Raw genomic sequence first — 14,321 nt, forward strand, 5'->3', positions numbered from 1 at the left:
GCACATCTCGGGTAGATAAAATGAAGAAATTCCAAAATGAAGTAATGCGATTTCTAAAGAAAGGAAACCCAGAGAAGTGCAAGACTTCCAGAAAGGGAGGAAGTCCAAAGAAAAGAAAGACTTCGAAATAGAAAAGAAGAATTTTCCGAGTATAAAGAGATCTGAACTAAAGCAAGGAACAAAGGATGGCAAATGTTTCGGGTGTGGAGGCAATCATTTCTTACAAGTCTGCCTAACTGTCAAAGAATTCCATGAGTGGACGACGATGCAACAACAAGCAAAAGAACGACAAAATATGGGAAAACCAAGCACGAGTCACATGGAAGTACAAGTAGTAATCCGCGGTCCAGGATCAAACGTGAATGTGCGGATCACAAAAGATGAAGATGATCCAAGAATGGAATCAAGAAAAGCACCAACGACCGCAATCACCTCATTTGACAAGAAACTTGAAGAAATATTATTCGATCGTGAAGTAAGAAACAATGGCCGTTCACCGTACCGCGAGTTCCTAATCAAATGGAAGGAACTCCCCGATAACAAAATTTCTTGGGAGAAACAGGCCGACCTTTGGCAATTTGAAAAGTGGATCGAAGAGTACGACCAAGGGTTAACCTCAAACAAACCTTAGCATTGCTGAAGGGCGTGACGGGCAGAAGCCGAATAATATGCTATCTACGGACATGGTCATGCCATACTAGGGGTCGACGAGAACGTCAACCGTTCTAGTGGGGGAGAATGTCACAAGCCGCTTATTTCATGCTCTCGTGACCCTTTAAGGATGTTTATGGTAGCTCACATGAAGCGTACAAACATATATGAAGTCAAGGCTAGCTCCAAGGAGCTCAACGATAGTTTACTCCAGCTCATGATAAGCACACTCAAGTGTACTTAGGTCACTCTTAGTCGGGGCTATAACACCCCCATTTACCATTGTAACACCCCCATTTACCAAGGAGCCTTAACAAGACCTTCCCGAATAAATAAGGGTGCTACCATCTCGATTGCCCGAGCTAGTACATATCAAAAAGACCATAAAGAGACATTTTATTAACTTATTACAACTTACAGCAGAGACAAAAGTATACAACTCGTCTACTCAAACAAAAGTACAACTGGTGGAAAACTAATAGAGTCTACAACCATTAATCTCTATGCCACCGCGATCCCTCCAAAAACAGCCCAGCAGTCAACCAGCGATCATAAACCACCTGAAAGTCTCACTGCTCACCATTTGCCGGCAATATCAAATGGTTCATCGCAGACACAGACAAAGAAAGAAGACAACCAAATAAACACCACACAAAGTCAGTAACAGAATACAGTGCGAGTAAAAACAATAGTGCAATAGACATTACAAGTATACACAACAATACCAACCACCACCAACTCCAATCTCCATAGTAACCAATGGCTCTCATCGTAATGAGTAGCCGGGTTCCCATCGCAACAGGTAACCCACCCCTGTCGATGCCAAACCGTAGCATGGACATCAATTCCCGGTCATCGCAACGAGCGAGCCCAAGCTCGATCATTAATGTGCACATCCCCCTTGCGAAGGGAGTCACAAGGGGCAAAACAAGGGAGTCAAACCATCTCCCGACATAGTTCACAATATCCATCTCATCACCTCTAACATCCACAATCACATCAATCATAATAATCAACTACATTAATCACATAGACACAATTCATCTCACAACCAATCAAACAACTGTACTGAGTAGGGAAACCCTACTTTTCGCGAACTCCATAGCAATAACAACAATCACGTCAATGCTCAGCAAGTATTAACATCGTCACCTACAACATTGATTATGCCATATTATTACACTAATAGAATCAAATTTACCGATTACCGAGTATTCACAAACTTACCTCAAGGACATCTAGACTTCTGCGATGAGAAAGGTCCAACTCAATAAATCCCGCGCCCAAGCTACTCCCTTCCCGGAGTAAGGTTTAACGTGAGAGTCAAAGGAGTTGTGAGAGATAAAGGGATAGAGAGATAGAGGTTTTAGGATTTAGAAAATGATAGAAATGATTTAAGTCGCAACCTCCGCGTAACATTATATCACGTTGTCACTAGACCACTCGGTCGAGTATGGAGCATACTCGACCGAGTACTCTGCACTCAGTCGAGTGACATTTACTAGGTCGAGTATGCGGTCTCCAAAGCAATATAACTTCCCCCACCATCTCCCACTAAGGATCTTACGGTGTCAAAGGTTGGTCAATGGGCCCCTAATAAGGCGGGTATTACAGGGGCAGCTCACTCTTAGTTGAGGTTAGCTGGGCAAGATACCGTGAAGTCCACAAATCCAAGCAACGCAAGGAGGTGCGACTACGCCAAGAGATATGACTAATACTAAAACCAACAAAAAAAATTTGGAGTTTATCTCTCTATCTCTAGAGAGTTCCTCTCAAAATTGAGAGTTTCTTTAACCTCTAGGTTTTCCTCACCGCTATCAATTTCCAGACAAATTCCATCTTCTTCAACCCATTATCTTCTATGATCTACCTAACTTCATCTCCTTACCTCCACTACATAATATGATTTACCAAATTTTACCACTTATGCATGGACTGAGGATGTGTCCAGCTAATTACATCCTTAAATACCACGTGTCCCATCAACGATCATGTCTCTGCCGCGTGTAATTTTCCGGCCAACTTTCTGCTTTTTCAACTATTATAAATTGCAAGCTACTGTATTTTAATAGCCCAAATCCTCACTATCATAAATATAACTCATACATATAACCCAAACCCATGGCATCATCTTCCTCTATTGCCCCATGTCGGGCAGAAAGGTATCTGGATATTCCCCGTATCATGCATCTGATTGAAATTCACTGGAAGCTTAATGGGTCGATTTCAATTCGTCCCATGAAGCTTTATTACTTGTTCTGTTTCTCTTCCATGGAAGATTATCATTATTTCAGGAAATGCCAGACGGTCAACATTGATGGTGGTTTGTTGGTTCTCCGTCCATGCTCTGCCACAACTTTCCCTGACAATATGTTATTTCATATTGTCCCTATTTGGGTGCGGGTCTTGCATCTGCCTTTTAATCTAATGCATTCCTCTTTTGCGGCTTTCCTTCTGTCTCATGTTGGGGACATATGCGAGGAGGAAGTTGTTCCTTCCTTAACTACCTCTCGCTGTTTTGTTAGGGTTAAGGTTTGGGTGGATCTTTCCAAACCTTTAATCTCTGGCTGCTACCTTGCTATCAGTGACCGCGAGCATCAATGGATCGGGTTTTCTTATGAAGGTATTTTCAGATTTTGCAAAACATGTGGTGAGGTGGGCCATCGTATCTCCTTCTGTCCGTCTGGTAAAATACTAGGTGCCCGTCACATTCGTGCACGAATGGATGAACTTAGTGCTCGAGGGTTACTGGTTTTTCATGGACCACCTGCTCGCGTTTCTATACCCCTGAGATTATGGGTTTACCTTCACGAATTAAATATCTGAACTCCAAGATCAATATTGCTGCTCCGGCTGATTCTGCTCATGTTGATTCCGGAGGGGCATCTCCGGTATTCTCATTTTCTTCTTCTCCATCTGAAAACGGCGATGATGAAGAAGCACCTTTTTCTGCTCCTGCACCTGGCTTTGCAGTTCATGAGGACGAGTCCAGAGAGGTCCTGCTCGAGACGTATCCTTTGATTCGCTCTCTGCCAGATCATACAGGCGCCTCTACCTCGGCTGCTCCGGCTTCACCAGCTTTTAGAATGACTGTTCCTGAGGAGGACTTGGACACTACTATGTCGCTGGGCCTGGCTGAACCAGCTACTCCCCCAAGACATGTTGATGTGGGACTCCTTTTTTTTGAGTCTTTGGCTGCTGGGCCTAGTGATGGGACTGCTACTAGTCCGCTCCTATGGACTCGTCTGGTAGGAAGTTAAAGTTTGTTTTTAAAAGGAAGATTAATTACACTCATACAAATTCGGTGGATCTACCTCTATTCGGGGTCAAGTCGAATTCACGACATGGAAACTTCATAACAGTTTGGTTGATATTCCTTTCTTTGGACCTCGTTTCACTTGGATGAATGGACAACATGGCGAAAACTGTATCATGGAAAGGCTTGATCGTGCATACGCATCACAGGATTGGTTTGACATGTTTCCTCATACCTCTCTCTTAAACTTACCTATTCTCATTTCTGATCATTCCCCGATTGTTTTACACTTTTTCCATACTCAAAATACCTTAAAACGACCCTACCGCATTGATAACTGGTGTTTGCATTTGCCTGAAGTTGTTTCGCTTGTTAATTTAGCCTTTCAAACCCTTGTCTTGGGTTCGTTACCTTACGTCCTTTCACGCAAGTTGGCCTCTGTGAGATTTTCTATTCTGCAATGGGTTATTCAACACCGTATTAGTTACGGCATCAATTGGTCATCTATTGAGAAGGATCTTGACGTGTCTGCTACGGATATTTCTGATCTTGCATCAGCTGATAATTACCAACTGCTGCGTGCTAGTCGTCTCCAACTTATTTCTAAACAACATGCATACTGGCTTCAGCGGGTAAAGCTTCGTAATGAGATTTTGGATGGCTTACCAACTCGATTCCTATTTAATCGAGTACGACAACGCTCCGTTAAACAAAGGCTGGTTTCCATTCGCAATACTAATGGCATATGGCTTCAGGATCCAGAGCAAGTTGAGTGTGAGATATTTTCTTATTTTCATACTCTTTTGTGTGCCTCAAAGTTTCCTTCTGCAGCCCCGTCATTTGCATCGATGGACTCGTTCCTATCTACTTTGGAATTGCCCTCACTTTTATCTGCACCTTTCACTGAATTTGATGTCCTTCGAGCACTACGCACTATGGATGGTTCAAAGTCAACCGGTCCAGATGGTATTACGCCCCGTTTATACCAGTTTTTTTGGCCCCAGATTGGTCATCTAGTATCAGCTGATGTGTTACAATTTTTGAATTCGGGGGTTATGGTTAAGGAATGGAATAGCACGCATATTGTTCTTATTCCAAAGATCGATCATCCTGAATTGGTTACTCATTACCGTCCTATTAGTCTATGCAATGTTATTTACCGTATTGCTTCTAAGTGCATTGCCAACAGACTCATACTGGTGATCCCTTCAATTATTTCGGATTCGCAACAAGCATTTGTCCCGGGTCGCCTAATGTCTGATGGTTGCCTTGTTGCGCATGAAGTACTGCATTACATCAACAAAACAAAAAAGGGAACTAATTGTTATGCGGTGCTAAAATTGGATATGAGCAAGGCTTTTGACCCAGTATCTTGGCACTTCCTTATGGCTGTAATGAGACATATGGGTTTCCCTACACACTGGCGCAATCTTATCTGGGAATGCATCTCAACGGTTTCTTATAGGATACTTATAAATGGCACGCCTTCTCAAGCTCTACAACCCACTTCTGGTCTGGGGCAAGGGGATCCCATCTCACCTTACTTGTTTATTATCTGTATGGAAGTTCTATCACGACAGCTTGTCAAGGCAGAATGGATGAAATATTTTACTGGAATCAAGATTTCAAGATATGCGCCTACAATATCGCATTTATTTTACGCGGATGATGCTCTACTATGCTGTAAAGCTACAAATAATTCTTTTGAAGCTATGCGAGATTTACTCAAGGAATTTGAAGTTGTGTCTGGTCAAATGATTAATCTGGACAAGCCGTACATTAAATTCAGTCCGAATACGCCAGCTGATTTCCAAACGCATCTGACATCTATCCTGAAGATGCCCACGGTTTCTTATTTTGGAGATTATCTGGGTGTTCCAATTGATATTCCGCGGAAAATATCGGAACCATTTCTTCCTTTAATTGACAAGATTACTACACGCATTGCTTCATGGACAGCACTTCATCTGAGCCAATCGAGTAAGCTTGTTATTATCTCGACTATTCTACTAGCTTCTCTTAACCATATTTTATCTTGTGTTCCTATTCCATGTGGTGTTTGCCGTAAGATCGATGCTCTGATTGTCGCTTTCTGGTGGCGTAATGATTGGAACAAGAATACAATACACTGGCTTCGACGTGATGTTTTGCATTCTCCCAAGGAATATGGCGGCCTTGGCATTAAGAATACATTCTTGCTAAGTCAATCCTTACTCCTCAAAAACTTCTGGCGTATTACTTCTCGGCCAACTACCTTACTTGCAAAGTTTTGGACTGCAAAATACCAGAGAGATCTACCTATTCTGAATTCCAGGTCTTTGGTCTCAAATGTATCTTATGCATGGACTGGTATCTGTCATGCAGTGAATTTGACGAAAGACGCTATTTGCTGGAAATTAGGTAGTGGTAAGTTGGTTGATATTTGGTCGAGTCGGTGGGTAAATGGAGAATTACCTACACTCAATACACCCTTTCCAGACCCACCACCACCTTTATCATCTTTTATTTTAGAGTCTGGGGACTGGAACCCGACTATGCTCTTCCGTTATTTTTCTTCTAAAACTACCAAGGAAATCATTGCTATGGAACCTCCAGTCCCTGATATTGACGACTTCATTTATTAGAAATTTACTGAGGATGGAGTTTATTCAGCTAAGTCTGGCTACTTTTTACTTTGGTCACAAACTCCGACTGCTTCCTCCGCTCGCTCTAAGGCCCACCAATTTCCTTGGCACATTGTATGGAGAAAGACGATGCCACGTAAGTTGTCAATCCTTCTTTGGCGAATGGCACACAACATATTACCAACCAATGTTAATTTGCTATCACGAGGTTTGAATGTGGCGCAAGATTGTCATCTCTGTCACTCTTCACATGAGTCTATGGACCATCTATTTAGATCATGTTCGATAACTCAGCACTTATGGAAATCTTCTTGGCTTGGTATTAATCCCATGGCGAACCCATTTACTCCCTTTCTCACATGGATTGCGTATTTTATATCTTATCTTGCGAGTCACTCTTATGGATCGAGCAAGGACTCTAGTTTGATTTATTTTTGTTGTGTGCTCCGTGCAATCTGGACCTCTCGGAATATGGTTGTTTTCAAAAATCATCCTGTTGAGCCTGAAGTTATTTATCGTCTCATTGGTGATCTGGTAAGTTCTAATTCTCGGCTTCAACTGATTAGGTCCTCTTTTGAGCCGCCTACTGTGTGTCTTCCTCTTACCAAAATTGCAGGAATTACTACTTTGCAATGAGACGGCGGTGTTTGCATTTTAGTCTCTACCCAGCGAGTTCGGTTTTCACAATGCTTCGTTGGTTTTCTATTGGATTCTGCTTTGGGATATTCATTTTCTAACACTGTACGTGCAGGATCGTCGTTCATTGCTTCTGCACGAATCCTCATTCTGGCTATGCGTTATGCTCAATAGATGGATTATAGTCAGGTTAACTTCCGTGTTACATGTCGAAAATTATCCTCCGTTCTGGCAAGCAAATTGGCAGTACCAATTATTGTGCGGCACTCTGTCTTTCAGATCCGTACTTTCTTTGTACTTCATCCTTTATGGTCTGTAAGCCTAGCAACAGGCTAAACTTTGTTGTATTTTGCTTGTCTTTTTTAAATATAAAGGGTTCATTGTTGTCAAAAAAAAAAAAGAGATATGACTAAGGCCATGTACCAAATCCCTTGTCCACATTCTTCCCATCTAAAAAACTACCATACATCCCCCTTGGATACATACCCCTTTGTCCTCCCACCCCCCCCCCCAACACATCTATTGTGGCGCCATTTCTCAAGAGGAACAAATGGTTCATTCCTCCATCTCTTGCCGCCAAAACTAAGGGGAGCGAAGGTCGCAACCCTTCGTCCCATACAACCATTTGGACGCCCAACATGAAGAGGAACAAGGAGATTCATTTCCCCTTATTCACGCCAAGGCCAAGAGACACGAAGGACGCATCTCTTCAGCTATAACTGCCACATTTAGGCACCTATATATAAATAGGAGGCATTAGGCCTCATTTTCATTCATTCAAAAACTATTCAGAAGTATTCAAACACAAACAAATATTCACACAACCTTCGATATTGTAATCTTTATATCCGCATTGTAAAGCATTCTACAAACTCTTGTAAGTTATCAATAATATTTAATCTTTCTGTTGCACTCTTGTACTTTGCTATTTTCTCTTTATATTCTTGAGTGATATCATTCCGAAGGCCTGGCTCGCACCAAGTTGTGTGTCTTGGCACGAGTGGCACACGTCTATTTCTGCCCGAAGAAATAAGGACGTGACATCATAGGCTCGTTAGCTCGTTTAGCTTGGTTATAAGTTTTTCTTTAGGGTCGTACGTAACAAAATGATTTCCATAGAAAACAACATGCAATATTTAAGAGATTTTCTATTAAATTCTATATCCGACGTTGAGGTAGCATCAGCTTTAAGATTTGTGCAACTGCCGACAGTCTGAGAAGACAGTGAGATGAATAACTTTCCTATTATGAGCCCAAGTTAGAGCTTCTCAGATTACCAGGGCTTCAGCTTGTTCCACAGATTTGCGCAAAGGAGCTACGGCTCAAACTCGATGTTACAAGCATGTTTTCATACTGCTACCACTTTTACTCATAGCAGTCGTATTCTACGTAAACTCACATTCAGTATCTATCTTGTTAGTAGACAAATCGAGGTCAAATACATGATGGGCATTAATCAGAAGTAAAAATCAAGGTCGAAGATGGTTTTATTCAATCGCAATAAAGGTGGACAAAGTCTAAAGCATACACCAGTGTAATAATGTCAACCATAATCACCAAAGTAGTTTGCTTAAAACATTATAGGCAGCAGCCCAACAAATTAGATAAATTAAAGCAGACTGCCAATTAAGGACGACAAATGAGTTCCAAGAATGTGTTTGCCATCAAAGCCAAATTTAAGCACCCATAACTCCCGAGTTCTTCTTGCACTCAGACAACATATCAAGGTAAAACTGGCATATGCTAATGTCACTTCCGTAGTTGTTCAAGCACTGCATCAAAACATGAGATTCAGATAATGGAAAAGTTCAAGTCGTTCGAAGAGCTACTAAAGTAAACACAACCAACTAATTTGCATCAACGGTAGCCCTCAGCCCGTCACTACTCATTACTGGAGGAATTTCGCCAAAAAAAAAGAGTTAATATTGGGGGACTTCTAAGGGTCTCCACTGGTTGCCAACCCCACCCCAGGGAGGTGATGGAGTGCCTCCTTTTATTGTACGATGGTCAATTCGATTCTTTACTAATACATCAGCAGATCAGCTGTTTCCAATAACTTTTTAATAAGTAGCATGACTAAGTAAACACATATACGACCCTCCTGAGTAAAATTTTGAAATAAAAAGATGAAAACACATAGTCACATACATCTTGGAAAGCCTTTGAGTGCATTCCACATGAGTCAGCAACGCTGGCAGCAGCAGCAGGTGCAGCTGCCTGAGCACCAACAGTTTCATGTTGGATTGTGCGAGGACCCATGACAGCATCCACAGCCCTGTGAGCAACAGCGCTTCCAGTTCCGAAAGCCACACCTAGAAAAGCAATGACAAGCACAACACAGCAGATAAGTACGTAAAGCATGTCAGTGAATTAGGTACACATAAATTTCAATTTTAAAGGATTGTCCTCAAAAAGAACTTGGCATACCTTGAGCTATAGTGGCGCCTAGACCCCCGAGCAAGGACCCACCACCAGAAGCCTGAGCTGGTGCCGAGGGAGGGGCACGGTTAACTGTAATATTGTAATATGTGATCAGTGAATAGTAGAATAAAAGAACATAGAAGACGCAGCAAAGAAAGGAGCAGGTCCATAGTTGGGCAAAAAACACAAAATCTAGTTCAATACAAGAAACAAATTTTCCAAAGAGTAGGACTGCTAAAGCACTATCTTGGGAAGCCCAATAAGAAACAAGACTATGACAGACCTATCTTGCAAAAAGCAACAATCGTTTTGGTAGGAAATTTTACTAATAGAGTCCACACATAACTAAAAAAATAGGTCAAAAGGTAACAACATAGGACCACATGGAATCAGAAATCACCTGTCTGGGGAGGTGGGCTACGAGCAGCAGCGCGAGGAGAAGGTCGGGCAGATCTTCCTGGACCATGAGAGGATGCAACAATATGTTATGAACAATTCGCTAAGTTGATGAAAAACACCAAATTAACTGTTGAAGTCACATATCATCTAAATAAATGACAACTGACATTCACAAGCAAATTTTTTTTATCAACAACAATGCATTATTTTAAATATCTTTGCATTGATAAACAGGCTATCATGATTTAAAGTCCTAATTGCTAAACATACACATATTAAAAAAAATATTCCCTCTGTTCCAGTCATATGTTGTCCTATTCCATTTTGGGTGTCCCCATCAATTGTTGTCCTTTCTATTTTAGGATTGCATTTGATGAGCAATTTGATCTTTCAGACTCAATTTGGTCCACTTGTCATCTTATAATTGGCCCTCTCCTCTTTCCTTGGTCTTTGTGCCAAATCCAAAGGACAACAATTGACCGGGACGGAGGGAGTAAGATGCTACCACATCCAATAACAGACCTAGCCTGGAAAAAACAACCCATACAAATAGAAGACTAAAAAGACGTATCTTACAAATAATTCACACAAACAAAAATAAGATGATACCACACTCCAATATAATTATGGCGAACCAGGATTCGAAGACACAAATTACAGTTTGAAACACACGATTCAAATTTCAATAACCAACTTATATTACTTCACATCATTCCAGTTAAGAGTTCTAAGACACAAATTACGTTTTTTCAAACATTTTCCGAGCAATAGTAACACTAAATTATTAATTGCTCATTACTCTTTGGTACCGAATTATGATTGAAAAGCGCAAAATGAATCACTAAAGTAGTAGTTCTTCTTTCTATTGTAAAGTACCACTCTTTGGACATATCCTGGGAGAAATTTTCAACTTGGGTGATGTGAAAACGGCACCTTTGTGTTGATAACACAGGATAAAAGCTACATAAATCCGACCCCTTAGCCTGTAATAGATAAAATAACCATTGCAAAGAATAAAAGTAAACATATGATTGAAATGGAGGGAGTAAAATAAAATTTCAATTTCAAACACAAGATTTAACCAACCAATATTACTTCACATCATTCCAGTTAAAAGTTCTTAAGATACAAACTATGTTTTCTCAAGCATTTTCCAAAAAATACAAACGCTAAATTATTAATGGCTCATTACTCTTTGATACTAAATTATAATGGAAAAACGCAAAAATGGCTCACTATAGTAGTAGTGCTTCTCTCTATTGTAAAGTACCACTCTTTGGACACATTCTGGACGAAATATTCAACTTGGGTTATGTGGAAACGGCCCCTTTGTGTTGATAACAAAGGGGTAAGGCTACATATATCCGACCCCCTTAGCTTGCAATATGCGGGAGCCATTGCCGCATTGGGGCAATGTTACAAAAGCTAAATGAACTCGCAAGAAATATGGCCCTAAATAGAAGCAATATTCAACAATTCAGCCAGTTCAACTACAGGTAGTCTCGCACGCAACAATTTGTTACAAGTACATAGAACAAAGATTGAAGCTTGTGATTAGATCAAACCTCTAACATAAATAGACCTTAACAAATGAATAAAAAGATAAAATAAAATAAGGTAGAGCACATATCCTCCAATACCCTAAAATTCAAAGGGTCAACAATGGTTGCACATAGCGTTCACTACTCCTTAAATCATGACTAACCACAGCCGCGCGGCGAGACCAATGAAACATTTTTCCTTTCTTTTCTAGGGTTACCTTAATAAGGTCCCTCCCATTCAACATGTTCCTTTACTTCTTTTGTGAGAGTATTTTAATGAAACGCGCCTAAACCAACAAAACATTTTTACTTTCTCTTCGAGGGTTACCTTAATGGTCACAACAGGTTATCTTAAAGTTTTTTTTTTCTTTTGTGAGTAGTATTTTAATGAAATGTAAAGAATCTGAAATTTATCGCCCCTGACGATAAATCATGGTTCGGCAAAGGAATGCGTATTTCATCATTTTACCTTTTAATTCGATTCCAATTAACACGACCAAAATAAAATAAATCTAACAAAAAAGTCAATAAAAACAGATCAGAAATTGTAATTAACAAAAAATCAGACTAAATATAAGAAAAAGTAAGAGAACGGAAGAAACCTCCGGATCGACGAGCCATTTAGAAGATAAATTGAAGCGGATGAAAAGACGACGTTTGTTGAGGAAGAGAGAGAAAGAAGTCTGCGATTTGAAACCTTGTTGAGAAGTACAACACTCGTTTGTTGAGGAGACTATATATATCTCAAATGTCGGGACTTTAAATTGGGCCTCATTTCTTTTTTTTTTTGAAGAAATTTTTGGGCCTCATTTCTTGGATCGTATCCTTTTTTGATCATGTGTGAATAGGCCGCATTTAGTCAAACGGTCCAATGCTATTAGGTCAAATGAAGGCGGATTGGCTTAAATATGAGCATGTTTGGTCTAATTTGTTGAAAATGAGTTTTTGTTTTTTAAGCTTAATTTTCTAAAAGAGTTATTTAAAAGTAGAAGTAGCAAATTGCTACTTCTATTTTTATGGACAAAAAAGATGATTTTTTCGCTTTTGAAAAATTTTGCTTTAGCTTTTAAATAATGATGTGTTTGGTCAAAAACTGTTTTTAAGGCAAAAAACACTTTTAAAAGCCAGGACAAACACACATTATATCGTAAAACGGATTGTTGAATGATTGATTTTTCAGTAATATTCTTCGTGATTTTCTGGTCAACTACTGAATTGAATATATTTCGGGTTGAAAACAATCACGTCAACGTCGCCCAAGCTGGAGTCGGGTCGACGCGCTTCTTTCGGATGTTGGATGAGATGATGTCCCACTGCCTCGAGCTTTGTCTGCACACATAACAAACAGGGCCTCGGGGGTGTCCCGAGGGGGCCCTTTTCAATGCCTAAGTTAGTACGGTATCCTCAGATGTAATGCTGGGACCTTTGGCGTGAGGCTCGATCCCGGTCTCTCGCTTAGATGCTTTTGGTAGTCTTACTTCTAGAGAAAGAATGGAGTTGTTATTGTTGTGATTGATTGATTCTGATTGCTTGTTGTCCCTTATAAGGATCTTTGTCTCTATGTAAGTGTCTTCCCTTGGAAGGAATCCAAGGGAATATATTTATGTGGTAAAGGATGTGTACCTTACATGTGATAGTGATTGCATGTTGTCCCTTACAAGAATATTTGTCTTTATGTAAGTGTCTTCCCTTGGAAGAAATCCAAGGGAAGATATTTATGTGGTAGAGGATGTGCCTTACGTGTGACTTCGCTGACATTCGAACCCGTTTGACCTGCCGATTGGCATGCGGGTCGGGTCGACTCGGCGTGCTCCATCAATTTGCCCCAGACAGTTCAGGCACCTGAGTGTGTATTCCCTTTTGATGTCGGGTTAACACGGTCCTAGTGTTCGGGCGAGTTTGTGGGAGCCTCGTTGCTTCGAATGATGTTGCGCCATGTGGCGGCTTAGGACGGTCCACCTACTACTTGCGCTATTCCTTTATAAATGCCTTTTGATAAGTGAGTTCACGGGTTGGTATCTTTTGAGATTTGTTTCCGCGTTTCACTTGAGAGGGTTATTCAGGAGTTTGGGGCGTGGAGTTCTCCGTATGTCATCATCGAGGAGGAGTACTGTGCCCGGGAGTAGGCGGTCGGCCGGATCGGAGGAGTCGGTCACCTCTTCAGTGTGTGCTCTAGTGGCTGAACCGGAGGAAGGTGAAGCGATGTCGGAGCCTGTAAACCCTGAGTGGAAGCAGGTTTTGCATGCTCTTTTCTGTGTTCGGAGTCGGTATGGGGATGCGTGTAACCGAGTAAGGAAGGAATTTTTGGATCTTCTCTTTGGAGATCGCAGGTCGGCTGTAACACCCCGGCCCAAACCGGGTCGGGAGCGGTTACTTATGATAGCTCACCAGGCTGTGTACATGGCCCACAGATCAAGACGGGTCCTTTATAGCGCATTTTGTCCTCACTCATGCGCATCCCGGAAACCTTCCCAGGAGGTCACCCATCCTAAGACTACTCCCAGTCAAACACGCTTAACTTCGGAGTTCTTTCACATGGATGACCATGCACTTTGTTGATATGAGTAGTACTTCCAATCCCTTTAAGCACTAGTCATTTAAGCCTATCACTGGACCTCTTCAATTACTGTGGGGTGTTACATCGGCCGTTGTGTAGGCCGAGGCCATGCAGATTATATTCGTAATTGTCAAGGATGAAGACTTCGACGTAGCGGAGACGAGCGCCTACCTTGTCGGAATCATAGTGTAGGAAATCTTTGCCTTTGTTTGTAATAGACCACTTCCTATATTAGG

The 14,321-nt window shown here is 41.2% G+C and overlaps 1 protein-coding gene across 1 annotated transcript; it reads right to left on the reverse strand.

The window, feature by feature from the left end:
• Positions 1 to 8,630: 8,630 nt before the first annotated feature.
• On the reverse strand, positions 8,631 to 12,250 carry LOC141634053 (uncharacterized). Its single transcript, XM_074446364.1, has 5 exons — positions 12,131 to 12,250; positions 9,989 to 10,045; positions 9,595 to 9,678; positions 9,316 to 9,479; positions 8,631 to 8,939 (listed from the first exon to the last, which is right to left on the reverse strand). Exons 1-5 carry the CDS (start codon positions 12,147 to 12,149, stop codon positions 8,844 to 8,846), a joined length of 420 nt encoding a protein of 139 aa, XP_074302465.1. The 5' UTR covers positions 12,150 to 12,250; the 3' UTR covers positions 8,631 to 8,843.
• Between the last annotated feature and the right edge of the window lie 2,071 nt (positions 12,251 to 14,321).

The sequence above is a fragment of the Silene latifolia genome, chromosome Y (assembly GCF_048544455.1).
Source record: "Silene latifolia isolate original U9 population chromosome Y, ASM4854445v1, whole genome shotgun sequence".
Classification (NCBI taxonomy): domain Eukaryota; kingdom Viridiplantae; phylum Streptophyta; class Magnoliopsida; order Caryophyllales; family Caryophyllaceae; genus Silene; species Silene latifolia.